The sequence below is a fragment of the Mustela nivalis genome (assembly GCF_964662115.1).
Source record: "Mustela nivalis genome assembly, chromosome: 7".
Lineage (NCBI taxonomy): Eukaryota > Metazoa > Chordata > Mammalia > Carnivora > Mustelidae > Mustela > Mustela nivalis.
This window is the reverse complement of record NC_139026.1, coordinates 13,791,857-13,819,421: the sequence shown is the minus strand read 5'-3', so window position 1 is coordinate 13,819,421 and position 27,565 is coordinate 13,791,857. Positions and strand designations below refer to the sequence as shown.

Here is a 27,565-nt window from a genome sequence, read left to right as displayed (position 1 = left end):
AGTGTCACCCCAGTAATTAGATGCTCTAATAATTTAAGATCCCCAGCGACAAATGATCTAGGCTAAGTACTCGGCACTACCATTTCATCTTTGAGGGAAAGCCCTAAAACTTAAAGAAGCGATGTAACTTCTCGAGTTTGCTATGACCACTATTTCTCACCAGAAACATCTGGGATGGGGAAGACTTGGACTCAATTTCTCCCTCTGCCCTGTAGCACAGGCTGCTTTACCAGCCTTCTGGGATTCATCTCTCTCCTCCTTCGTTTTCTCATCTGTAAAATGGGACCACAGTTCTTCTGAGCTGTCCCTCCTTTAAAGGATTTTATTTATTTGCTAGAGAGAGAAAGGGAGCACAAGCGGGGGGGGTGGGGGTGGGGTGGTGGCAGGCAGAGGCAGAGGCAGAGGCAGAGGGAGAAGCAGGCTCCCTGCTGAGCAAGGAGGCCTATGGAGGATTCCACCCTAGGATCTCTAGGATCCTGGGATCATAACCTAAGCTGACCGCAGCCGCTTAACCGACTGAGTCACCCAGGCATCCCAAGCTAGTCCCTTTTTAGATCAAGCCTTGAAGTCTGCATACCCTCACTTTTTGTCAAAAATATTAAAGATGTTAATGACGTTAAATTAAAGATGTTAGTTAAAGATGTTAAATTCTCTCATCTTTGTCTTATTTTATTTAAAAAAAAAAACCCAGAGCAGAAGCAGAGAATTTCTCAAATAAAAAGACAAGCTCACATTAATAGAAAACGAGTTTAATTAAATACAAGGGACAGTAGCAGTAAATATAAAACATACAATCCAATATGGAGGGAAGTGGGGGAAACCCTGGGTTGCTGAGAGAGCTAAAGGGAGCTCCTCCAGGAAGAACTCGGGCAAATCTGTAATTTGGGCTTTCTCATGCGCCTCCTCCAGGGCACATGGCTAGCTCCAGTCCCCAGCATTTTATAAACACAGAAACACACAATGTGCATTCGAACATGAAACACTGAAACGCCTACCCCTACACACACACACACACACACACACACACACACACACACACAAACCCTGATTTGGCTCTTTAACTCAGTTTGCCTCCCTCTGTCCCTGAGGGCTTGAGAAGGAAAACTGTCAGCCTAAGCACTTCGCAGGGCTTTACAATCCAGCGTGCACTGTTCTCCCCTTCTGGGCTTACAGTAGCTGTGGATTAAGGGCCACTGGCCGCCTGGGGTGGGCTCCAAACAGGCAATCAAGCGGCGGGCTTCCCCCTCCACTGTCCACTTATGAGGTTCAGACCTTCCCAACCATGGAAACTTGGCTGCTGCTTTAAGGACGTTTCATACTTGAGGTCAGTGGAGATCAAAAGGAATCCCTGAAAAGGAGGCAAGAATGAAAATGTCACACCCTGGACACCGGCAGCCATAGACCTCTGGGGTTTGCTAAGGGGTGGGGGAGAGATGGCTTCTTTCCCAGGTCCTCCTGTGTCCCTCCCTCCCTGCCGCTGTCCCCTTGTGAGTGCTTCGGACATCAGAGCAGACTTGGGGTTATCGTCTCCGTAGGTAACTTGAGCAGCTACAGAAGCAGGGGAGGTGGGGAGGGAAGGGGGAAGGCAGGATGTGCATGGGATGGGAGAGTTCCTGCAGAATCTTATTTCCTCCACGACCCCCGAAAATGGAAAAAAAAAGTGTTCTGAAGTTCGTTGAAAATGATTAATGAGGAAAATGATTAATGAGGAAACAGCTCCCAGCAGATCCCTGAACCTCGAGGAGGGTCTTTGGTTCAGGCAAAAGTTCACTGAGAGAATCAGAGGAACCAGTCAGGTCTCAGCCAGGCTCTGCTCTCCTTATCTTAAACGGGACCATTATAAGGAAGATGTGGTCCATATACACAATGGAGTATTACGCCTCCATCAAAAAGGATGAACACCAAACTTCTGTACCAACATGGACGGAGCTGGAGGAGATGATGCTGAGTGAAATAAGTTAAGCAGAGATCAAATATCATAGGGTTTCACTTACTTGTGGAGCATAAGGAATATATGGAGGACATTGGGGGATGAAGAGGAGAAGTGAATTGGGGGAAATCGGAGGGGGAGACGAACCAAGAGAGACTGTGGACTCTGAGAAACAAACTGAGGGTTTTGGAGGGTGGGGGGTGGGGGGATAGGGGAGCCTAGTGGTGGGTACTAAGGAGGGCTCGTACTCTATGGAGCACTGGGTGTGGTACATAAACAATGAATCTTGGAACACTGAAAAAATTAAAAAAAAAAAGAAAAGAAAAAAGGCGGCCGTTCATCCCAGCCTCACAGGTTGTTTTGTGGAAGGAATGAGGCAGAGGGCGCCACAACACTGCATTGCGTCTTCTCTTACTACAGCATGAGTAAGTCTGGCTGCCAAGGGAAATCAGCCTTGGTCTGATTCTTAAACTCAAGTTTAAATGGTTTTCATTGTTGACTGCAAGCTTTAAGCACTAAACCTTTTGCCTATAAAATTCCTTGGGCTGGAAAAACACAACGCAGAGCAAAGTAGCAAAAACAGAATAAGCAAACTAGGAGGAGGCTTCTACTGTGAAAAGTAGAGGCAGTTGCTTTCAGTTTGGGTCATGATCTCAGGGTCCTGGGATCGAGCCCCACATCGGGCTCACTGCTCAGCAGGGAGCCTGCTTCCCCCTCTCTCTGTCTACTTGTGATCTCTCTATTAAATAAATAAATAAAATATATTTTTTAAAAAATCTGCCTTCAGCTCAGGTCTTGATCCCGGGGTCCTGGGATCAAGCCCCGCATCGGGCTCTCTGCTCAGCGGGGAGCCTGCTTCCCTTCCTCTCTCTCTGCCTGCCTCTCTGCCTACTTGTGATCTCTGTCTGTCAAATAAATAAATACAATCTTAAAAAAATTTTTAAAAGTGGGGCCAGTAAAGAGAATATTCACATTCTTACCGCAAGCACTTCAATATCAGAATTGACAAGTGAGATTTTGTGTGGGTTGGGCAGGGGAATTCCTTGCTGCAATTTTGCTGAAAAACAGAACAAGGGGTAAGATAACTGGGCACACACACAGAAGTTTTGGCAAACTTTTTGGTAAAAGACGAATAAGCAGTTTTTAAATCTATCTTTTCCTTCTTCCTGATTTTATATTTTCATTTTATATTCCTTGCATTTTCCTTGATGAATACTTAATTAGTTACTGAAGTGCTTAGTAAAAATACACAAGCAGTTATGTACACTTGGATGGCAGAAAAATGTTGGCAACTTGTCCAGTTTATATTTCGAAAATACTTTAATTAATGTCTGAGAACATTCTGGTCTCTGATACAAAGTGTCTTTTAACCAAGCCAAACTCAAGATACTGCAGGTTATGAACGACTGCATACAGGGAGAGGGCCTAGAATTGTCCTTCATTCAAACTGTCTATCCAGGGGTGCCTGGCTGGCTCAGTGGGTTAAGACTCTGCCTTTGGCTCAAGTCATGATCTCAGGGTCCTGGGATGGAGCCCCACAAGGGGCTCTCTGCTCAGCAGGGAGCCTGCTCCCCACCCCCTTCAGCTCTCTGCCTGCCTCTCTGCCTACTTGTGATCTCTATCAAATAAATAAATAAAATATTTTTAAAAACCCAACTGTTTATCCAGATGGTGGTCTGTGCATAAGAATCACAGAGATGCCCTCCAGGGAGGTGAATTTCATTTCTGGCAGACGGGAAGGAGAATCATTACCACCTAAGGGGTGTGGTTTCAATCTCTTCAACTCAACCAGAGTTTTAGGGGTTCTTGCTGAGTCTACAGGTAGTGTGGCTAACAAGGCTTGGATCTGGAATAACTAACTTTGTAACCACGGATGATGCAAACTTTTTAAGTTCCAGCATGGGCCCGGATTCACACGGTTACGTGTGAGAAGTACAGCCTTCGGAGTGGAAAGTCCCAAACAATCCCCAACATTCAGCTAATGTCAGAGTCACGTGTTTCCCCAGAATCCCTTACCGTTGGCCAGTGGGAGGATTCCAAAGTGGAGAATAGAGGACAGAATGTTCTCAAACCTCAAGACCTAAGATGAAAGGGGATACCAATCAGTTGCAAAATCAGGGCATTTTGAAGGTACCATGACGGGTCCGAATATGCACTTTCCCAGACCTTTCACGACAGAGGGCGGTAATTAGAATCTCCCCATGGAGATAACCCAGCTTTCCAGACACTGAAAGCTACTTGGCGGGAAACCATATTATAGTTTCCCAATCTGTTTTCCTCCTTGAGGTTGGACATGTCTGCTCCGCGTAGGCTGGATCATGGTGACGACAAATGTAGAGGGACCACATGGTGGCAGCTTAGGTATCTATCAAGTGAGCGGATCTAAACAATTACGAAGTATCTCAGTTAGTTGTCTTTCCTTAATGGAGGTCCTTTGCATTACCTTATGCTCTATAGTTAACACTATCACCAGAACATCCAATTTACCCAGAATAAATCACAGTGGTTGTTAAATCTTAGAAAAGTGTTAGTTCCTGGGAAGATTCAGGTATTAAAAACAAATGGACGAGGGGGTGCCTTTGTGGCTCAGTCAGTTGAGCCTCCGACTCTTGGTTTTGGCTTGGTCATGAACTTGGGGTCGTGATCTCAGGGTCAGGCTCCTGGCTCAGTGCAGAGTGTGCTGGAGATTCTCTCCCCCTCTTCCCCCCTTCTCCTCCCCACTATAATGCACACACACACACACACACACGTAAATATTTTAAAAAAATAAATGGACTGTGATGAACATTGGTTCACTCAATGAATATATTTTGAATATCCTACATGCTCAGCAAACCTTGCAGCTTAGCAAGCAGGGCTCTGAAGCTGCCTTCATAGGTTTAGCTCTTGTTTTTACCACTTCTGTGAAGTTGGAAAAGCTCTCTGATCTCTGTGTGCCTCAGTTTCCTCTACTGTGAACTGAAGATAACAGCACTAATGTCTCAGTTGGTCTCGGAATTAAACAAGTGAATATTATGTAAGATGCCCAGCATATATCGCTGTCATATTTTCCACCCAGAAATGTCATTATTAACACACTCTGTTGTGGATACTAAGCAATTTCTCTGGGTTTTCCTGGACAACTTGGACTCATTTTGCCTCCTCTAGGCTCAGGAAATGTTATTTATGAGAAAGTCAGCTGTGCATTCTCATTGATCGTGGTCTCTCATCTACCAAAGAGCTATGCCTTCTGGAGGTGCTGACCCACAGTGCATGAGACACTATGGGTATTTTATGTTTCAATATCTGGCATGAAAATAGAACTTATTTTCCAGCTTGCGGGCACTCATCTCACTGGCTTCTAATCTTCCCAACCTGAAAATCAGGATGTTCCTAAAAATTGAACAAACAAACATCTTGTCTGGCCACCTGCATAAGTTCCTGGGCTTCTTTGCTATTTTCCTCACATCTATTCCTCTCTTAATAGCTGCTTCTGTCGAACATGGTCATCAGTTCAGGACCATGTCCCAGGACTGCTCTGGGAGAGGTCAAGTGCCCTGACTGAGGCCACACAGCTCGTAAGTGGGAGTTGACTCCTGCGCTTTGGCCCGAGTTTGTGGATGTAACCATTGTGCTACGCTGCCCGTTGACAGAGAGGTGGCAATAACGGAAATTAATTTTCATGAGGACAATGGGGATCATTTATTTAACACCTGCCATATATCCAATGTGCTAAATGAACCTCATATATAATCCTGGCGAATCGTCCCAACAACCTGAAGACTGGAATGGCCAGCTCTGTCCCCACCTGCACTGCCCATACACTTGCTCTGATTTACTTTTCTGTACAATATTTTTCAGCAGACAAAATATATTTGCTTGTTGTCTGCCCCCCCCACACACACTAGAAATAAGAGTGGCCAACAGTGGCACTATTGACATTTTGGGATGGATCCTTCTTTGCCGTGGGGGTTGTCTTATGCACTGTGGGATGGTAAGCGGCATCCTTGGTCTCTACCCCCTAAGTTCCTAAAGCATCCCCCAAACTGTGAGAACCAAAAATGTCTTCAGACATTGCCAAATGTCCCTGAGGGGCAAAACTGGCCCGACATGAGAACTGCTGATCTGCAATGTAAGTGCCACAAGGGCAGGGACACCCAAGTAGTGATTTGGCTGAACTTCCTGCAGCTTGGGGGGTGGGGTTCGATTCCAAGTCTATCCAAGTTGGGATATACTCTTGCCATCAGGAGGTCACTAGGCTGGCCTCCCCTCACCCCAAAGTATCTGCACAGCCAGCCTCGCAACAGTTTTTGGAGATGGCTAGAAAGGCTTCCAAGAGCAACTCAGTCATGGCCTCATAATTTGCAGATGGCCTCATCCTTTGGGAGGCTGGATCTTACATTTAATTATCAAAGATTATTTTATCCAAAGAATGAAATTGCCCTGAAAAATGCCAATATTACATAGGTCTTAGTTTTTAGAAAATTCTTTTAAAAGTCTTTCTGAATAGATAAAATTGGAGAGTTCCTGTCCTGTTTAAAAGTTATGGGGTTGGGTTCCATTGTGTAATGGTTAGCACTCAGGACTCTGAAAAGTGATGGGGTTGGTAGACAAGAAGCTACACAAGGAATTTTAAAGTTAAAACCTACCCTCAAGGGGAAATCAAGTATTTAGAGGCTCAGAAAACATTAATTCAGCTACTATGTAGGGAAACTATCATTTTACCCTTGACGGGAACTCTGAGAGCTCAGATTCCTACCTCAATATTGCTGCGATTGGACTCTGGCAAAGAGAGCCGGAATCTGAAACGAAACAAAACAGCAAATGTCAACAGGAAAGGTTTAAAGGACGGAAGATTTAAAAACAACTCTTTCAGGTGCCTGGGTGGCTCAGTAGATTGAGCCTCTGCCTTTGGCTCAGGTCGAGATCCCAGGGTCCGGGGATTGAGCCCTGCATGGGGCTCTCTGCTCAGCGGGGAGCCTGCTTCCCACCCACTCTCTCTGCCTGCCTCTCTGCCTACTTGTGCTCTCTTGTCTGTCAAATAAATAAATAAAATCTTTAAAAAAACCCATTTCAATAGAAAGGAACAAAAAGGAAAGGGGATTTGTTTTTTTTAAAGATCCATAAGCCACTATTTTATTTATTTTTTGTTTTTTTAAAGATTTTATTCATTTATTTGACAGACAGAGAGAGAGAGAGCACAAGCAAGGGGAGCAGCAAGCTGAGGGAGCAGGAGAAGCAGGCTCCCCACTGAGCAGGGAGCCCAATATAGGGCTCAATCCCAGGACCCCGGGATCACAACCCAAGCTGAAGGCAGCTATTCAACCAACTGAGCCACCCAGGTGACCCATAAGTCACTATTTTAAAAAAACGCACAGACTGGTGAGGATATAATGTTCTAGTACATCTTTACCTGATATTTGCTGCTTAAGAAGCAGAGCTTTCTATCAGAAGGCTTGGATTTGTAACCAGGATGGTTTCCCCGTATGCATTTGCTATAGAGGACTTACTGTTGGCAACTTGAAGGTGGAAGAATTTTTTTCCTTTTTTTTTTTCTTCTTTTTAAAAAAATTTAACTTTTTTTTCCCAGTGTTCCAAGATTCATTGTTTATGCACCAAGAAGAATCTTAAGAAATAATTTTCGGTGCTCCAGCCGAGCACCTCGAATGTGCCTCGTCTCATCTGATCTCTGGAGCTAAGTGGGGTGGGGCTTGCTTAGTACTTGGGTGGGAGAAATAGTCTTCAGGTCTTCTTGGTCTGAACTCCCAGAACACAGACTTGATTTGTCAGACATAGTAAGAGGAAGCAGTGGTAACCAACAGGGAGGATCCTTTCATATCACAGGTGGGGAAACTGAGGTCCAATTAATGGCAGATTTAGGACCAAAAACTCTGATCTCTCAATGCCCAACCCAAACCTCCCTTCCACTGTAGGATCTTTCCTCACTTTGCTTTCCCTCCTGTCCTTCCCTGGCTCACTTTTGCCCAGCCTTACTTCTGCATCAGCCTTCTTCTTCTTCTTTTTAGAAACTTAAAAAATATATATATTATTTATTTATTTGAGAGAGAGAGAAAGAGAATGTGCATAAGTGGGGTGAAGGGCAGAGGGAGACAAAGACTCTCCGCCGATCCCAGGACTCTGGGATTCTGGGATCATGACCTGAGCCGAAGGCAGACACTTAACTGACTGAGCCACCCAGACATCCCTGCATCAGCCGTCAAATGGCTCCCCCAGTCTCCAGTCTTGGTCTTCTCCAATCTGTCCTCCACACCATTCCCAGAGTGAGCTATCTGGCAAGCATGTCTGAAGAGGACACGCTCCCGTTCAGAATTCTTTAATGGCCTGAGTCCAAGTCATGTAGGTGGTACCCAAGCCTTTCTGTATTTTGGTGTCTGGTTACCTGTTTACTCTCACTTCTTTTCATTCTCTACCCCGCATATGATACTCAAGAACCCTGAACTGGTTAGTGCTATGCTGGTTTATCTATTTTTTATTTTATTTTCTTAAGTAGGCTCCACATTCAGCCTGGAGCCCAATGCTGGGCTTGAACTCATGACCCTGAGATTGAGACTTGAGCTAAGATCAAGAGTAGGACACTGAAGCAACTAAGCCACCTGGGCACCGCTGTGCTATTTTATTAACGAGGCACTATATATCTGAGATTAAAAAATGTATTGGCTTCAAAACACATAACAAAAATATCCTAAAAAATGAAAATTAATACATGCCCACAACAAATTAACATTACGGTGACTAGTCACTTTAACTCAACTCCACTCATGGTTAAGTTTAAATTATATTTCATGTGGAATGCATTTGAATATGTGCCATATATTTGGGGCTGGGTCATTCAAAATTAGAGTGGATAAGGTCATAATGATCTTGAAACAACTGCAAAGTGTTTCCTTGTATATTCCATGGTACCTCTGGTCTCCATGCTTTTTGCTCCTGCTGTTACCTTTTTCTGAAATTGCCCCTCTCCTGTCTCGTTGACTGGTTAACTTCTTTTCATTGCTTAAGATTTAACTCAGGAGTTACCTCTTCCAGGCACCTTTCTGTTACTACATTTAAGGAGCAGATAGATATTAATGAAAGAGGTGAGCGCAACTGTGACCACTAGGTGGCGACCGAGTTCAGTCTGTTGACCTTTCATCCTCACACGGAGCCCCTAACCTGTTTCTTCCCCCTTTCTTTTTTTTCTAACCTATTTCTTAAAGCACAACTACTAGGAACTAATTTTATTACAGAACCACAGAGTTCGTGGGGAGAAAGGAAGCTCAAGTAGCCCTACCTTGCAGACATATAGAAAACACAGCTTATTCACAAAGTTTTGGAGGTTTACCGTCCTGACTGAAAACCAGAACAGAAGTATAAGCACTTAAGCCTGTCAGATGGTGGCGGGGTCAAAATCTGGGTCAATAGCAAATACAGCACAATGGAGTTCAAGTAGATCAAGGCACAGGCACTCACAATGCCGCTTCTCCAACCCTGTGGCCACGCAGACGTCGAAAATCATACCTTGCACTCAATACTGCATAGTAATTGTTTATCTCTGTGTCCTCTGACTGTGAACCTGACTGAGTCCAGAGCATGGCACATTAAGGCACTTAGTGTTCATCCAGGCATCTGTCCAGCAGATACTCACTGAACACCTAATACACGTCAGCTGTGCGGCAGGTGCTGGAGATCACGACTGTGAGTTAAATCAAACACGGCCACTGCTCGCACGGAGCTTAAAGCCTTGTGGGGAGGCACACAGTAATCAAATAAGCCTACTGGTGACGGTTTAATGATGAATTGAGATAAATGCTCTGAAGGAAAGAAAAAGTTCACTGAGGCCAATGAGAGAGGAACGCTATCTAAACTGGCAGGTGCAGAAAAGTTTCGGAGTAAGGAAATACGTCCTTGAGAGCTGACATATCAAGGGTAAGCGAGATTAAAAAGGCAGATTGGGGAAGGAAGGGTCTGGCGGAGGTTGCAAAGGCCCTGTGGAGGGAACAGAGGCTAGGAAGAGAGTGCTCGGGAGGCAGACAATGGTGGTAAAATTTTGATATTTATCTTAAGATATCAGAGGCTATGCTAAAAGTTTGATATTTATCTTATGGGCAAGGAATCTATGGAAGTTTTTTTTTTTTTTAAGATTTTATTTATTTGACAGAGAGGGAGAGATCACAAGTAGGCAGAGAAGCAGGCAGAGAGAGAGAGCAGGAAGCAGGCTCCCTGCTGATGTAGGGCTTGATCCCAGGACTCTGGCATCATGACCTGAGCTGAAGACAGAGGCTTAACCCACTGAGCCACCCAGGCGCCCCTATGGAAGGTTTCTATAAAGGGAGATGATGTCTGCGTTTTGGAAAGATCACTCTGGCCGCAGTATGAAGAAAAGATGGGCAGCCCAAGAGGATTCCTAAGAGCTCCTTCTGTGCTCAGTAATGCTCTAGGCAACGGGAAGAACGTTAATTATATTGATGATGGACAGACAGAAGCTGCCTGTAGAGGAAGGATTTGCAGAATAATACAAAACAGCTGGTCTTCAGTGCTCCTTTGTGGGTTTACACTGACTTGCTGCAGGAATTCTAAGAATGTATGAAATGGTGAAGAAACCAGCATGGGTTGGAGGTAGGGGTGTGTGTGTGTGTGTGTGTGTGTGTGTTTAAGATATGGGGGTGGGAATAAAACTGCCCTTTGAGGGACGCCTGGGTGGCTCAGTCGGTTAAGCTGCTGCCTTCGGCTCAGGTCATGATCCCAGGGTTCTGGGATTGAGTCCCTCATCGGGCTCATTGCTTGACAGGGAGCCTGCTTCTCTCTCTCTGCTTCTGCCTGCTTGTGTGATCTCTCTCTCTCTGACAAATAAATAAATAATCTTAAAACAAAAAAAAACCCTGCCCTTTGAGAGAAGCACGCCACCCTTTTTCTTAGCACCCAGTTTTTGCCTCTTAATCTGAGTGTTTCTCCTGCAGGCTCTAGATTTGGGAGGTAGAAACATTTGCCTTTATTATCTGTATCAAGAACACTGTAGAGCACATAATCAGCGCCCAAGAAATTCTCATGGAATGGATTATGGATAAATGAGTAAAGAGTGGGTGGGGAAGGGGTTATTGGAATTGGGGTGGCTTTGAAGGGGGCCAGTCTAAAGCAGAATGTTCATTTTAGGGAGTTATGAGAGGGAAGATTGGCTCGCTTGGAAGGTAGTCAAAGTGCTTGACAACCCCAGGCTGTGGATTTCATCCATGATGAAAGGCTTTTTTTTTTTTTTTTTTTCTCCAAGATTTATTTTAGAGAGAGGATGAGCGGGAGAGGCAGAGGGAGAGAAAATCCCAAGCAGATGCCCCGCTGAGTGTGGAGCCTGATATGAGGCTCGATCTCACAACCATGACTTCACGACCAGAGCTGAAACCAAGAGCGTCAGACGCCTAATTGACTGTGCCACCCCGGAGCCCCCAAAGAGGAAAGGTTTTCATGTGAGGAATATGTTAAGCCCATTCCAGTATTAAAGGACCCTCTTGAGGAGGAAGGGTTCCCCCGTGTTTTATCTTCACTGCCTTCTGCAGCCTGGAAATTCCCCCAACAAGTCTGGGAGAAGCGAAAGTCATTTGTTTTTCCTCCTCTAACAGGGGCCTCGCACTGTGACATTCCTGTGCGCCAGCCTCCGTGGTAGCTCAGAGGGAGGGTGGAGATGGCGGTCAGCCTGGGGACGAAGCCCGAGCTCTGGTGACCTGTCTAAAGCACTGTTCTGACAGAAACTGAATCCGTTCTTCCCAGACCTGTTTTTCTTTCTGGGTTTCTTTCCAGATGGCTGACATTGGGAAATGCTTATCGCCCAAGCCGCGAGGAGTAGGGCTGGGTGGGGTTCCTGTGTGCTTGTAGTCAGCTTTCTTTGCATTCTCTGAAGGTGTTGCCTGGGAGGGGTTGTAGTGTGTGTGTGTGTGTGTGTGTGTGTGTGTGCGCGCGCGCGCGCGCGCTGCTGTCACCAGTGTGGGGCACAGTTTGGGCATGTCCGATGCCTCACTTGTGGCAATGTCAAAATTGTTCCAGAGTTCTAAATGGTCCAAAGATTCTGTATATTGGATTGCTTGAGCTTTGTAAGCTTAAAGGGGCGCCTGGGTGGCTCAGTCAGTTAAGTGTCTGCCTTCAGCTCAGGTCGTGATCCCGGGGTCCTGAGATTTGAACCCCACGTCCGGCTCTCGCTCTCTGCTCAGCCGGGAGTCTGCTTCTCCCTCTCCCTCTGTTCCTCCTCCCTGCTGTGCTCTCTCTCTCAAATAAATAAAATCTTTTAAAAAAATTTAAAAAGGGGGGTGTTAAAATGAAAAAAGGGAAAGTGTTATTTCATTTGGTCTTAGAAACGTCTAGTATATGGATCAGCCCGCATTGGGGTTACCTCCCGGCGGAGCTGTGTTTGGAACAAAAGTCTCCGTTGTGGATGAACCAGTTCAAATCTGGTTTAGGACTCTGAGGGCCAACTCTAAGGCTTTTAAGGCCATCCTGACCTGTCAATTTCTCCCTCTTTTTGGTGAAAGTTTGATCCCAAAAAGGGGAAAAAAAGTAAAACTCTACTGCTGGTAGTAACTAATATTTTTTGAGCACTGCTTACGTGCAGAACATCGTGCTTTTCAGACATTACCTCGTCTCCCCATAAAACAGCTCTGTGAATAGGTGCCCTGTTTTGCTGATGAGGAAACTGATATTTAGAGAGGTTGACTGACTTTCCCAGGGTCACACGGCTACCAAGCGACAGAGGCGGAATTCAAAATCAGAAACGCCTGGACTACAGGGCTGTGCTCGTAATGAGACGTCCCCACCGCGGTCACGGTGATTACTCGTACTCCCTGCTTTTGCTTGCATTTTTTCCTTCCCTTCGTTTCTCAAGGCGGCTGTGTGCAAGGGGCTGTGCGCTTTTTCTACCGCAGATCATGATCTGCCTGTGGCTTCTCTTCCTCGATCAAGTCTTCACACTGAGAAAGGACATGCTGCCTGCTTCAGGTCCGTGTGACTCCGTGCTCACGGGTTTCCGCTTCTGGGCCAGGGTGTTCACTGTCTCAGTCTTCTAGGTCTTGGCCATGTTCCGCATCAAAGGCAGTATAATGTCGTAAGTGAACACCCAAGGCTGTGAAAACCACTCACCCAGGTTCAAGTTCTGGGTCTGCCATTCAGTAGCTCTGTGATGTGCGCAAGTTAGTCGACCTCTATAAATGTAAAACCGGGATAATGAGCGACCTCCATGTCTGTTCACTGACGACGTCGATTGAAGACCGTGCCAGGTCCTGGAGATCCAGGCTTGTGCGGTTTAAATGAAATGATATGTGTGAAGTTCTTGGCATGGGACCAGAAGACAGCAAATACTCAATAATTAAGTAGTCATAAATACTAGGACAAAAGGCAGTTTCTCTAATAACCGTCACTGGGCGGGAGACACGGGAATGAGGTATTTCCTGAACAGGGTTTTTCTGACTGGGGAACTCTTGCGAGGATCTTGTATAATGGAGCACCTTCTTCCCCGGGATGAGGCCAGCCCCAAATTTTAAGTAATAGCCATAGTCAACCTTCCTGAACACTTAAGATGCACTTTACATGTATTAACTCATGTAGTCCTTACAGTAACCCCCTGAAGTGGGTTGTATTATAGCCTCATTTTATAGAGAAGGAAATGGAGGCCCAGAGAGGTTAAGTAACTTGCCTGAGGCCCCACAGCTAATGAATGGCAGGGCGGGGATCTGAACCAGCTAGTCTTGACTCTAAAGCCTTTGAGCTCACTGCGTCTTTAAACTCACCACACTGGATTTGCCTTGATTTCTCTATCTCCTGTCTCAGTAGCCAGCCGCGAGCAGCTCCAGAAAGGGACACATTCAGGCAGGGGATGTTTAGTAAAGTGTTTGGGGGGTTAGTATTCTGGGAGCCTAATTTGCAGACCCCCTTTCCCAGGGTTTTCTCGGGGATGCTTCACCCATTCCCACCCCACTTTACGCCTCTCCGCACTGTGCCTCTCTGACCTCACCCAAGACCACAGCAGGCCATAGGTCTGGAAGAGCAGCGCTTGCGGAACCGGGAGTGGCAGTTGCTGGCTGGGGTAGCCGTGTGGGAGGTGGCGCGGCCATTCCTGCAGCCACAGGGAAGGCACCCCTTCAGCGCAGCCTCTGCTTCTCCGCGGTCTCGCACAGGCCGCCTTGGGACTGAGTGAGCCTGGCCTATCCACCTTACCCTTCATCCTCCTGCTGCCCGAGGCCCGGCACAGCACCCCCAGCAGGAGCCACCCCCGGCAACCTTTGCAGCATGACATGGCCTTGCTCAGAGGGGCCCCATGCTTGGTTCAAGGCCCTGCTGTCCCCATCTTTAAATTCTTCATAAGATTCTGAACCAGGGGCTCCCCATTCTGATTTTGCAATGGGCCTTGCGAGTTGGATAGCTGGTCCTGCTCAGACCCCACGAAGGCCCCAGGAAACCTCCCCGGCACGAGAATCTGAAGGAGACCACAGGGGAACGCGGAGGAGACCCCAGGAAGGCAGGAGTCTTAACCTCAGCTTGTGTTCACTGGGTCAAAGCACGCTTGTGGGCTGCGGGAAGCCGGAGAATGGGTCCGCGCATTTCTTTGGGTGATGTGAAGCGAGCGGGTTGCAGTTTTGCAGTTCCCCCGCGAACCGAAACCCAATACCCTCTGAACGTGCCATTTCTTACGGGGAGGATCGCTGGCGAGGAGAGTCCGCCCAGCGGAAGCTCAGAAGGGGACCTAGTCTCTCTGTTCCTTAAGGTCTCTCCCACCGGCCTGCAAGCCTGAAGCCCCACCCGCACTAAGTCCTTCCATCCATCCTGCCCGTGAACCAGGGCCCTGCTCAAGGGCGCACGTGGTTTCTCCCTTCTCAAGAGCTTGCTGCCTCGGTTAGCGGCCCTGCCTCCCTTCTCCCACCTCCCTCCAGATTTCCAGCCCCCCTTTCCTATCGGGGCTGCAGATGGAGGGTTCAGCAGTGGGGCGGCTCGGGCAAACTGCACTGCAAGTTCTCTCCTTTCCCGTCTGGCCTTGCCCTGACGCTGCCGAGCTCTCAGCGGCCTCCCTTTCCCTCCTCCTCTCCGGCTCTCTGGCTTCCATCCTCTCAACTGGTAGAACTGTCATTTCCAAGACGACCCATCAAGGTTTAGAGTTTCATCGGCCTTGACCTTATGCAGGGTGGGCCCCGGTATGATTTTGGGGGGCCCTGAGGCAACTGTTGCCTCTGGGAGCCCTCCCTCCATAAAGAAATACTAAAAATTATATTTTAAGACTATGTTGTTATAAAGATAAGTATAGTCCAGCCTGGATTGTATTCATTTTTAAATTATTTTAAAAATACACTAAAACGTTTTCATGGGTCCCTGAAGTATTCATGGGCTCTAGGTTCTGTGCCTGCTGAGACTAATGGGGAAATCAGTCCCGTATTGTAGAGCTGGGTAGAAAGTAACAGAGTCTTCTTGAAATCTTTTTTTTTTCTGGGAAACCATACTATCTTTCTTTCTTTCTTTCTTTCTTTTTTTTTTTGTCATTTGTAACAGTATAGTTACAAAGATAATTTTAAGGAGGAAAATCTCACTCAATCCCGTATCCTAATGGCACTCTTTGTGATTCACTTCCTCGTCCAGATGGAAAGCTATTTTACATAGCGGACTGCTGCGTTTGTGCAGTTTTCCATTCTGTTTGTCCCATTTAATATGGTTTTGTTGAGGGCACCTTCTGTGTGTCTGCAGTAGTCTTCACAACCGTCCGCTGACTTATGGTGATTGACTTACTTTTCCCCTCTGTTGGTTTCCTGTTCTTTCTCGACTCTGCGTTCTCTGGCCTTTGTATAGCATTTCTTCCCCCTTCCGTGGGTTTCATCGGAGCCATCTGGTCATTCCGAATAGCATTTCCCCTCCTCCCAGGTAGTCTCATTCATGGCTTCGACTGTCGGCCTCGCAGGGCGGAGGAAAAGGGGCTTTGCAGACGGTTCTTCTCCATGGCAATCACTGTCCACAGTCTACCCATGTGACCCGCCCGACCCCTTCCATGGCATGCTGCATTCTCTGGAGAACCAGCTAGGCCATGGGCCGTGGTTTTGTTAAACTCTACGGTCTAGTAAGGGGTCAGGGTGTCAGAGCCTGCAGCTACCTCAGGGACGACCCGGCCCAACTTCAGTATTTTACAGACAAGGAGACCGAGGCACAATGAGGTTCCTAGACTTGCTCCTGGTTAAGCAACCAGTGACCAGGGATTTGACACTTTGTTCCTTGACCTCCTTCCTCAAGAGCACGCTTCCTGGAATTGTTGAGGAGGGCCTTTAATTTATATCACGGTACCACTAGAAAGTGAATTTATATGATGGAATTATATTTACACTTCGGCTGCGTGTTTTATCTGAACAGCATCTAATGGGAGGAGAAAGAAAGGCTCCACCACAAAATTTTAGTGAAGCCCGTAGTCTGACGTCATCAGGATCATGCCAAGAGGAGTACCTAAGTGATTCATGTTCTATCCGGTGGTAACTTAACCTGTTCTGTTAAAGTTCGCTTTGTCTCTGTGGTCTGCTGAATCACTTACCGCTAAGGTTGTCAACAGTCAAATCAATTAAACTTACCTGTTCAGAGATAATGAGCAGACCAGTCTTTGTCCCAAAATAACCAGGCCAACACTGGTGCTAGCAACCTGCAGACAACAAAAGCGCTCGTTACTAAGGGGAATGAGTCTGTCTATTTTGGCTGCAAATACAATTTCTTATACTGGAAATACCAGAAGCTCCACTTTTCCTCGCATTGCTAGAGATACTAGGAAGAAGCAGATCTGAAAATGCTCTCTTGTGGGCAGGGAAACTAACTATAAACACTTTTTAAGAATCTCCCTTAAATTGCTCTATTTTTTCCTCACCTTTCTTCTCCATGTACTCTGTGTGTGTGTGTGTATGTGTACATGTGTGTGTGACATTTCGTGTAGAATCACTGTATTTGTCCCTTTCCATTGGGTTGTGTTTGGCCTCCCTCTGCTCAAATAACCTTGAATTCCACTGACTTATTTTGGGGAAAAACAAAAGAAAGTCAGTGATCGATGTAACTGCAGCTGAGGGAAGGGTGCGTAGGGCGTGGGGGAGGGGGAGAGCTGTTTTACCATGAGGGGTATGAGCACCGCCCCCCCCCCCGCCCCGCCCCGTCCCACCCCTGTCCTCACCACTAACTGACAAATCAGACCTCACACTCCCAGACACTGAGCAGAGCCCTGTTGGTCAGTGGCCCGCTGTGGGAACGGGATGGGTCTCCCCAGGCCACCCTCCTGCCCGCACAGGCCTTACAAAGTCCATGGACACGATGGCTTCCGCGGTTGAGTTCTCGGTCTGGGCGAGGAGCACGATGGAGGCAGGGATGTCCAGGGTGAAGTTACCCGGCTGCAGACTGATTGCAGGAGGCTCCGTTGCCATGACCCGCACCATGAAGGGCTGGGACAGGAGGTAGATCTCCGCGATCTGCAAAGTTCAAAGAAAAAAGTGGAGACCAGGGAGCTGGTAGCCTGGGTGATTAAACTTTACGTCATGCTGTCAGAATAGAAATAAAGCTCTTTGGCAATTATACCACCACCGCACACAAGACAAATAATAATGACGGCTGACATTCACTGAGCTTATCTGAATTGTCTGGTTTAATCTTCACAAAATCCCTGTGGGCAGGTTCTATCAGAACCCCCTTTCACAGCTGAAGACAGTGAGCCTCTGGTTAAATAATTTCCTTCACTTCCAGATACATTAAAGAACAGGGATTCAAATCTAGGTGTGTCTCCAGGTCCTTGCTCTAGAATCAGGAAGCTCGGTGAGCATCTCTCTGTCCTTAAGAGCAAACCTGAGCCTTTCAGGACACTGTGTCCAATATTCAGGGGCTGAGAAGGCATGACATTAAGAGTTGCTTCACTAAGGGCACAGACATGGGCGCTATTCCCCCATTTCCCATTGAAGCTTATTAATTCAAATGTGTGGTGGAAACGTAGGGAAGGGACAGCTGATTTGTTTTGTAAACTTATGATGCCTTTAACAGTAACTTGTTTAATAAATATCTGTGGCTATTTTATTAAAAGAAAAAAAAAATCTGAGGCCCCCAGCTCCAGAGTCAGATTACTGACTCTTGGTTTTGGCTCAGGTTGAGATCTTAAGACTCTCCTTCTGCTCCTCCCCTGCTGCTTATGCTCACTCTCTCTAAAATAAATAAATCTTACCAAAAAAAGAAAAAAAAAATCTCTTCAGAATGGAAAGATGGACTCAGGTTTGGACCGAAAAGGAATAGAGAGAACCCACAAATTTTCCAGAAGTAACTGCCGTGAATCCAGATACACTACCAAGGAGTCAGGCTCCCAGTACTCACCCGGGAGAGCACATTGCCAAGGCCTTGAGAGTTTTGAACCAAATGGTTGGAAATCTGGAAAATCAAGATCGTGTTACTGTAAGATTTTTACCTGGGTTCTCTTTTAAGGGGAAAACCTAGCTTTCCTTGTATTTTTATGAATCATGAAGTTGTTACATCAACAAACAATTAGTGTTTAATAGTGGCCTATCATTTAATAGCCCAATCATAGGAAGTCTGAGGCTCAAAGAAGTGAAGTCACTTGCCCAAGGTCACACAGGAAGTACCTTCGTTTTCAGTAAGTGCCTTTTAACTGTGTAGGCCACCCACGTAGGATCCATGCATAGCCATCCTACAGTGGTTAACAAGAACCCTTGTATGTATTGCCCACCTCTTCAGAGGTTGCTGAGACAAAAAATACTTAAGTAATTTATTTTCACAAATGAGTGTTTTCCAGATCTGAAGCTAGGTTTCTCTAATTCTCGGCAGTCTGCGGTCACGGGTGCTGCCATACCTGGTATTCTGAACCCAAGTTTTAGAACCACTTGTATTATTAAGACCCATGGAATGAAAAGATTAATAGGCAATGCTTAATAAAAGTTGTTGGTTGGCTAGAGAGAATGTTCTCACCATGAAAGGGAGGGGCGTGGCAAAGAGAATCCATGAGTATGTGTCCTCTTAGTGGTCATTGTAGATAACTCAATTGCAATTACCAACAGGACAAATACTGGTGCTGGCATTAAACCAGGCATGGCGATGATGATGATGGTAAGCAACACATAAAGAACACTTCCTCCGTGCCAGGCATGAATGCGTTCTGTATATTCAAATCTCTCTACTGTCTATATCGACCTTATGAGTATGGAGTTATTATTCCCATTTTCTAAATGATGACACTCTGGCACAGAGAAGTTAAATACATTGAAGATGCCCAAAGTCACAGGTCATAAGTGGTAGAGGGGAGTCCTGGCATTATTTAAGATTAATCTAGAACAGTGGCCTGGTATCCTACACAATTGAAATTAGTAGACTTAGAAACCCAGCAGCTCTCAAGATACTAAAAGCTTTCAGTTCACGATCCCTTTACTCATGACCTGCTAGGGTTGATAGTCTAAAAGGGCCCAGGAAATAGAAACCATGACATGAAATTCCCATAATGGACTTATAGTAAGCCGAAATGCTGGTGCTGATGGTCCTATCCATGAACTCTCCTTACCTCTTTCATGGAGAGAGTGACATTGAAGGCCCCAGCTGTAAAGTAAGCAAAGGATGCAGATTTGAAGAAAAACTCGGAGATTCCAATATAGAGCATAGAGTCGTGGTGTTCTGGCAGCGCAAAAGGAACTGGTGAGAAGGGGGGGTCGCTGAGGTTGTCCAGGGGGTAGAATACGCCCTGTGGGAAAACAGAGAGAAAGATCAGGGTATCAGGTCAAGACCCGGGTGTACACCACTGAGAAGGTGGTGTACTCAGATTCTGCTGATTCTGCTCACTCAGAATCAGACAAATACCAGACACTCAGTAGGGGTTAAAACACAACAGGGCCTTTTCATTCCTTGACCAGTGACGATGGTCTGGCAGCTCTGATGAGTTCTTGAGCGTATGTGGACATGTCTGTCCACTCTGGGCTGTAACCTTCTCTCAGAAGGCAGTTGTATTTTACCTGGACACACAGCTCTGCATAGTTCCTGAGGGGCATGTAGAGATGCCAGACCCTTGACCTTTGAACTCTGTGGCTGTTGAGCCTCTGGGGGTGGCACAGAAAGCCTCAGAAGGACCCGGTGGGGCTCTCAATGGGTTAAAGCATTTCCCACGCATTCCTGATGCTGCCCTCAGTGGCTATAGGATGTTATTACAAGATGTCTTGAGTAACATTTAACTGATTTGAAAGACTCGAAGTGATTGAAATATAAGTCAGGGGTGCCTGGGTGGCTCAGTCAGTTAAGTGTCTGCCTTTGGCTCAGGTCATGATCCCAGAGTCCTGGGATCGAGCCTCGAATCCATCTGGGCTCCCTGTTCAGCAGACAGTCTGCTTCTCCATCTCCATCCCCCTTCCCCCAGCTCATGCTCGATGCCTTTCTCTAATAAATAAATAAATAAAATCTCTTTAAAAAAAAAAGATTTGACAGAGAGAGCACAGCAGGGGGAGCAGCAGGCAGAGGGGGAGGGAGAAGCAGGCTTCCCACTGAGCAGGGAGCCCGATGTGGGGCTGGATCCCAGGACCCTAGGATCATGACCTGGGCCAAAATCAGATGCTTAATAACTGAGCTACCCAGGAGCCCCTAAATAAATAAAATCTTAAAAAAAAAAAAAAAGAAAGAAATATAAGTCAATATGCACTTCCAAAAAAAAAAAAAAAAAACAACCCACAGTTACTAACCATGGGGCAAAACTAAATGTAAAGACAGTCTCTTTTCCAGAATCAGCAAATACCATTTTCATGTGCAAATGGCCAGTTCACGATCCCTTTACTCATGACCCCTAAAATGATCCCTAAATGATCCCTAAAATGACCTGACCAAGGTCAAGAGGTCGACGGCCCTCAGTTAAAGTGGCTGACCAGACAGGAACAGGAGTGTTCGTATGAACAATCTGCTGATGGGTTGAGCCCCCCTTCCTGCTGCCTCTTAGCCTCAGACCTCAGACCTGACCCCACAGACACAATCATCATGATCCTTTCCATCATGAAGCAGTTGTATGTTGGGCAAATCCAAACCATCATTTACTGATCAAGAAACTGCTGAAGGGTCTTTTGAAGGAACATGAGGGAATTGCTTGAAAGGACATTAAATTATTTGAAGGGTATTTAGTGATATTTCCTTCTGCATAGAGTATTTGCTCTTTGAATACTGGCTGTTGAAAGCCAGGACGAGAATCTGGTGACGATAAAGTTACCTTCAAATTCAGCTCCATGTAATTCTCAGTTATCTCCGGAGAACTGATTAGGGAGTAGTCCAGGAGAGTATAGTTGTCAATCTTGGTTAAAACTAAATAACAAATAAAAATGAAAATTCATATTTATTAAAGGTATAGGATAGCATCTGACTATGATCTATGCAGAGCAATATAATTTTAATTCTCTGTTATTAAAAATGATTATCCTTATTTCGTAAGTAATACATGCTTACTTTTCAAAACCTGGGCTAAGTAGGTAAGTCAAAAGAAGAAAGTAAACCACCCCCCCGTTTGTTTTTTTTTAAGATTTTATTTATTTATTTGACAGAGAGTGATCACAAGTAGGCAGAGAGGCGGAATCATGACCTGAGCTGCAGGCAGAGGCTTACCCCCCTGAGCCACCCAGGCACCCCAATTCTTTCTTTGTATCATCATTTTCAGAGCACAGCAGGAGGTGAGGGGCTGCAGGAGGCAGGATTTCAGAGTCTGAGGCAGGTTGTATGCCCAGGAGTGCAGTGCTTGGGAGTCAGACCCGGCCTGGGAGAGCAGCTTTCCTGGCCAGCACCACATGCTCTGTGATATGAAGACCTCCCCCCTGATCTAGAACAAAACATCTGAGTAGCACACCTTCTCCTCTTGCACACCGGGCTGCTTTATTCCACAGAGGGTGGTAAGCAACAAGAAGAGACAAAGGGACTTGCCAAGGTGAGGGAACAGTAGTGCCCCATGTCACTATCGTTATTTTTTTTTAATGTATTTATTTGACAGAGGTCACAAGCAGGCAGAGAGAGAGAGAGAGAGAGAGGAGGAAGCAGGCTCCCCACCGAGCAGGGAGCCTGATGTGGGACTTGATCCCAGGACCCTGAGATCATGACCTGAGCCGAAGGCAGAGGCTTTAACCCACTGAGCCAGCCAGGTGCCCCACTATCGTTTTTTAAAAATGCTTTCAAATTCAGTCTGAACAGATCCCATCACCATGCTGTGAGGGGAGCAGGACTGCCCATTTTAAATGATAATGAGGAGTGGACAGACAAGGGATGGTGCAGGGGAAAGAAGTGGAAGGGACTGGACCCCTCAGGGTTTAACGCAGTGCTGGTAAAGAAATAGGAATTCAATACACATCTATTTGAATAAGTGGGGGGAGGGGAAGCTCTGCTAGGCAGGGAGGGCAGCATGAGCCCAGCAAGGGCATGGGGGCAGTAGAAGCAGTCTGATGGCAGGAGAGCAGAGAAAGGGACAAGATGAGGCTGAGATGGGTGGGCTGAGCCCGAGCAGGTCTTGTAGTCCCTGTGAAAGCATTTGGACTTGATCCTGAGGCAGCAAGCAGCCACCGAAGTGGCTAGAACAGGGGGAGGAAGGGGCTAACTTGGTTGAAATTAGCATGATCATCCTGAAGAGGATGGATTTTGTGTGAGAGCGGGCGTTTCCCGTGGCTCTAATTTGCAGAGGGTAAAGCCGGTAGGAGAGCTGGCCTATCTTACATTGAAAAGTCAGCTGGCAGAGCACCAGAGTCTGAGGGTGGGAAGAGGACCGTCCTGAAGAGGCAGCCCGAGGACTCACCCTCCAGCATGCTGAGGTTGGCGTTCAGGGCTCCCACCTCACTCATGATAATGGGACAGAGCTGGCCATAAAAGGAATAAAAAAAATTGCAGGTTACCACATTGCACTATTTAGGGGTCTAGACCCTGCCAGCCAAGTCCTTCTGGTTAGGGTCCATCCTCCCTTCGGCCTCCAGGACCTTCCCTCAAATTCACTGATGCCAGTGGGCCCCACACTCTGTGTGTATGCGTGCCACGTCATGGAATGCGGGCTGAACTTGGGAGCAACTGGGACCACACCCAGTCAGCCCTGTGAAAGCATGAGACCCTGGATTCTCTTTCTCGTGCGGTCACCCCGAGGACCTGCTGCTGGGCCTTTCCCGGCTGTGGGGACGCCACTGCCTCTGGGCGCAAGTTGGGACCCTCACTGTCCCACTCGGCTGGCTTGAGAGCCCAGTTGTGAGACCTCTGTTAGATCAGAACCCCTTCTGGAGTTAGAAAAGCGATCTTGACTTGGACTCGAGCTTGTCTTTAGGAAGGAGGAAGTGTGCCAACATGGGTGGGCCACCGTGTGCCAGGCATGTGCTAAGCACTTGGCGTGGCGGTTACTAGCAGAGGCTTGGGAGCCTGGCCGCCTTGGGTTGACTCCCTTGGCACGTGATTTGTAGTCTGTTCTGTTTCCTCACTTGTAACAAGGGACAATTAATTGTACCTACTTCCTCATGCTGTTGTGAGCAGAAACAGAAGTAATCCACATACGGCCGCCCGCACACAGCAAACATTCAGTAAATGTCAGCTGTGCTGCTTGAACCCCATGTTAGCCTCATGGCAGTGCTGAGAGGTGGGCACCACAGCCCGCCCTTCACAGATGGGAACAATGATGTCTGGAGAGCTTTAGTGGGTTGCCAGGGGTTACATAACTGGGACTTGGAATCCAGCGAGCTGTGGTCTGAGCGCTCTTTTCTGTTTTCCCGCGGCACCGAGGGCCTACCTGAAGCAAAGCGCCCCCGGCTCTAAGGCCTGCGCACGCTCCAGGCAAACTTAGCTAGTGGCTTCCTGTCTGAGGCCAGAGAACCACGCCCGGTTTCCAGCAGAGGAGCGGTGGCAAGTGTGGGGTCCCCCAGCCGGCAGGGCTTTCCCTGTCCCTCTCTGGCACGCCCGTGCGCCAGCGCTCAGCACCTGCCAGGTGAGCCTGGAGAAAGCCCGGGCAACCTCGGAGTGCCCCGACCAGCTGGGCAAGCTCCTCGGACAAGCTGCCGAATGTATTTACACGTTGATTTCCTCACTGGCATTCATCAAGCACCCACTGCCTGCCCGGGAGGAGGGGATGGAGGCTTCCAGATCCCGCTTCCACCCTCTCATTCCCCATCCTCCTCATCCTTCTCCTCGTCTCCCCGCACATATGGGCAAAGCATCCAGAAATGGTCTGGCCTGGACTGGAAAGAGGGCACACAGCCAATTCCATCTCTCCCCTTCCTCAAACACCATGTTCTGGAATGGAGACACTTGTAATTTTGGAAGTTATCTTAACCGATACTGTTTCTTGGAAACACCCTTTCTTCTCTCCCATTCCTTACCTGTCAAAATTGTACTTATTCTTCAAGGCCCAGTTCAAGTCCTGCATCCTCTAAAAACTATGCCCCAGGAGACTTTCAGGCCCTTTCGACTGAATCTTTCCACTTCCCTGAACCCCTTTGGTTCAGTCTAATGACCATGTAATTGCGTATTAAATCCAAATACTCATTCAGTCATTGTTCCACAAGCCTGAGTTGGGTTTACCTAAAAACATAATAAGTTTATTCCTATTTTATATCCCCAACAGCCTGTAGCCTCGTGCTGGGCACACAGTAGGTGCGCAATAAATAAACGCATGTGGGTTGTTTGCCCATCCTGTGCTGAGCACTCAAGGGAGGGAATACTGTTTCATTCATTCCTGCGTCCCCAGCACCTACCACACTGGCACATGGTGGGCACTGGCGAAACTTAGTAAGGTGCAAGGGATAATGTGTGTGAAAGTGCCTTGGATGATGCCTGGCATACAACAGGTGCTCAATAAAGGTTTATTGACTAAGAATTAGGTAAAACATGGCAGAGTGTTTTACTGTAGTTGTATCACCTCTAAAGACTTACCATTTCATTTAAGTTCTTTAAAATGGGTTTCTCCATGGGTTCAGCAAAGGAGTTGTACAGGACACTGGGGAGAAAAGAGAAAAAAACGGGCTTAATTCAGGAATCGAATCTGCCGGTGGTGAACCTCCTCAGGCTCTGCCGGGTAACCCCGTTCCAGACCAGCAACTGCCCATGATGCTATCGCTCACCTGAGGTCTCCGGAAAATGACACGTGGGCGTGGCTCACTTGGGCGTAACAGTCTTGGAGCTTCATGATTGGGTGACCAAAGTCGTTGCGGGCCAGGACAATGACACCAGTGAAGAAGACGCCAGAGAGAAACAGATCAGCTCCTCCTGTGTCTTGGCTGTTGAGAGAAAGTGCAAGGTTACCCAGGCCTGGCCAGGGGTGAGATGGGTCCTTTCTCTGACTACCCGCAGCCTCTAAGCTCCTGGAGGGAAGGACCTTTGTCACCAGGAACAGGTAGGAGCAGAGTAGGTGCTGAGCGTTTTACCAAACAAAAGATGTAATGAATATGGGGATGGGGACAGCTTTAGCTTAGCATTTTTATCCTGGGGGCTTGGCCCCCACGGTGGCCGAGCACGTATTAAGCACCATTCATGTACAATGCTTGTGTGGACGGAGAACATGGGGTAGGCTTATTTAGGTTGAGCACAGATAGGGACGGGACACTAGATGCAGTCTGTGAACTCTTTGAGGGACTGGAGTGTGTGCTACACACTCCATACCCGCAGGAGAAGCACATAGCATAAGCACTTAGTATGTGGCTGATGAGTCGGGAAAGAAATGAATGAATCCCGGAATCTATGTTACTTATGGGAGAATAAATACACCATTTCTTTACAGTGTACAAGTGTAGAGTTCTTGAGATGGGTATAAATGGTCCTTGGCTGGCACTCGATCAGTGGTTGTTGAATGACCAAGTCGATGAGTAGATGTTCTTTCTGGGGAACCAACTGGGGTAGACCTAAACATTACCCCATGACCGTGACTTCAACACAGAAGTTGGTCTTTGAGTAGTTGGTCTTTGAATTTGATCCCTCCTTTCTCTGAGAGTGCGCAAAGGCCTTTTGGTAGGGAGAGAATTGGGCTCCCAGTAACTTTTATCCTCTAATCTCCTTGTGAGGTAGGAAGGCCCATTTCCCATCAGTTGCCCCAAGGAGGGGGACGTGTGTGGAATGGCCCAAGAACACACAGTGACTCACTGAAGGTCTAAAATGTTGAGCACACGTCCATTGCTCCAATGGTCAGGAACTCCCAGCTCTTAGGAAGTCTTAAATGACAGTTTGCTCTGCCTTTAAGGGAAGGATGCTTCTCAGCCTCCCACTCTCCCCTACCCAGACTCCAGCAGAGATATTCTGATTTAAATCTCTCCTGGAAAATTGTGCTCTTGAGAAAGATTGTTAGTGGCAGAGGGAAAGAAGCCCAATGTCAAAAACACCAGCTAAATTATGTACTTTCAATTTCGTTCCATTTCTCCCTAGAACAGCCACAGAAGCTTTGAGAGGAATACTTACAAGAGCGGAGACTTGACTTCCAGTCGGTGCTGATGTTGGCGGTACCGTGGTTGGTCAGGGCCTTGATTCCCACCCCAGGCACAAAGGCTAATGAAGTATTTGGAAATGAGAAGGCATGGATTTTTATGCTGTAAAACAAAAACAGAGAGGTTAGCCCATGTCTTCTAGTGCATCTCTAAGTAAGGCAAAATCATAGAGGAGGTTTGTGGAACTCGCAAAAGCAATCATGACTTCCTATGGAGGAAGGAACCTCAGGTCGGAGGAGCTGTCTCAGGGCACTGCCTTCTTCTTCTTCTTTTTTTTTTCTGAACTCGTAACCCTAAGATCAAGAGTTAGATGCTTAACTGACTGAGCCCCGCAGGTACCTCTGGGTACTGCCTTCTAATTTCCCTTTAACACTTGCCAAGAAGCCCCTGGTATCTAATTGAGGGGGAAATGAGCAAGTATAGAAACAAATTTGAAAAAAATCAAATTTTTTTTAGCTTCATTAAAGATAGTATGAGGTACAACATTGCCATCATGGTTTTTCCCTTCAGCTGCTCCAGTGTTTCTCGGTGAGGGGGAATATTATTTTGGATGGGACAACTATTTGGTATAGAGGACTGTTATACACATCTCAGGGTACCTGGCTTATTCGCCAACTAAATGCCACTAGAGCCCCCCCCCCCCATCATGGGACAATCACAAGGGCGCCTTCTTCATATTCCCAGATGTCCTCCATGTGGACAGTATCTTCCCTGGTTTATAAACTCAGAGTTTTACTTCCCCTAGAACTGTCTGAGCTGTCAATGGTAGGCAGGAGGCAATGGGCTGCATGGAATCTGTATAGGTAGACAGCTCATGTGCTAAGTGATTGCTCCCTGCCAGGCACTGCAATAAGCACTTTACATGCATTAGATCATTTTAATCCCCACAATAATCCCATGAGGTTGTTGCTGGTTTTGCAATCTGCAATCCAGAGATGAGAAGATATGGAACGTGGCTGAAGTCATATATAAGCGGTAGAACCAGACCTGGAGCCCTCCCCCATCTGTCTCAGACGGTTCCTAGCCAGTAGGCTATGCCACTTCATGCATTATGCAAGGGGCCCTTGACTTGGAGCTGAGTTTTGTGCTAGCCGTGCAACCCTGGGTGAGACACTAATCTCTTTTAGTTAGTCACCCAGAGGAAGGGTTACTCATGGGTACGTCGAGAAGACAAAATGAGATCATCTGCTTATAACTGTGGTATGGGAGGAAGGCATCGTTATGAACTAAGATTAAGAAA

General features: G+C 47.0%; 1 protein-coding gene across 1 annotated transcript; it reads right to left on the bottom strand.

Annotated features, from left to right (window-relative positions):
• Window positions 1-733: 733 nt before the first annotated feature.
• On the bottom strand, window positions 734-27,020 carry BPIFC (BPI fold containing family C; the record flags this gene model as incomplete). The annotated part of the gene is given in 15 exon segments (XM_082742406.1): window positions 734-1,348; window positions 2,911-2,987; window positions 3,947-4,010; window positions 6,669-6,711; window positions 16,483-16,550; window positions 17,188-17,358; window positions 18,245-18,298; window positions 19,440-19,616; window positions 21,117-21,208; window positions 22,677-22,737; window positions 24,785-24,848; window positions 24,973-25,128; window positions 26,300-26,316; window positions 26,322-26,474; window positions 26,985-27,020. Coding segments are annotated over 15 exon segments (1,356 nt in total). The 3' UTR covers window positions 734-1,225.
• Between the last annotated feature and the right edge of the window lie 545 nt (window positions 27,021-27,565).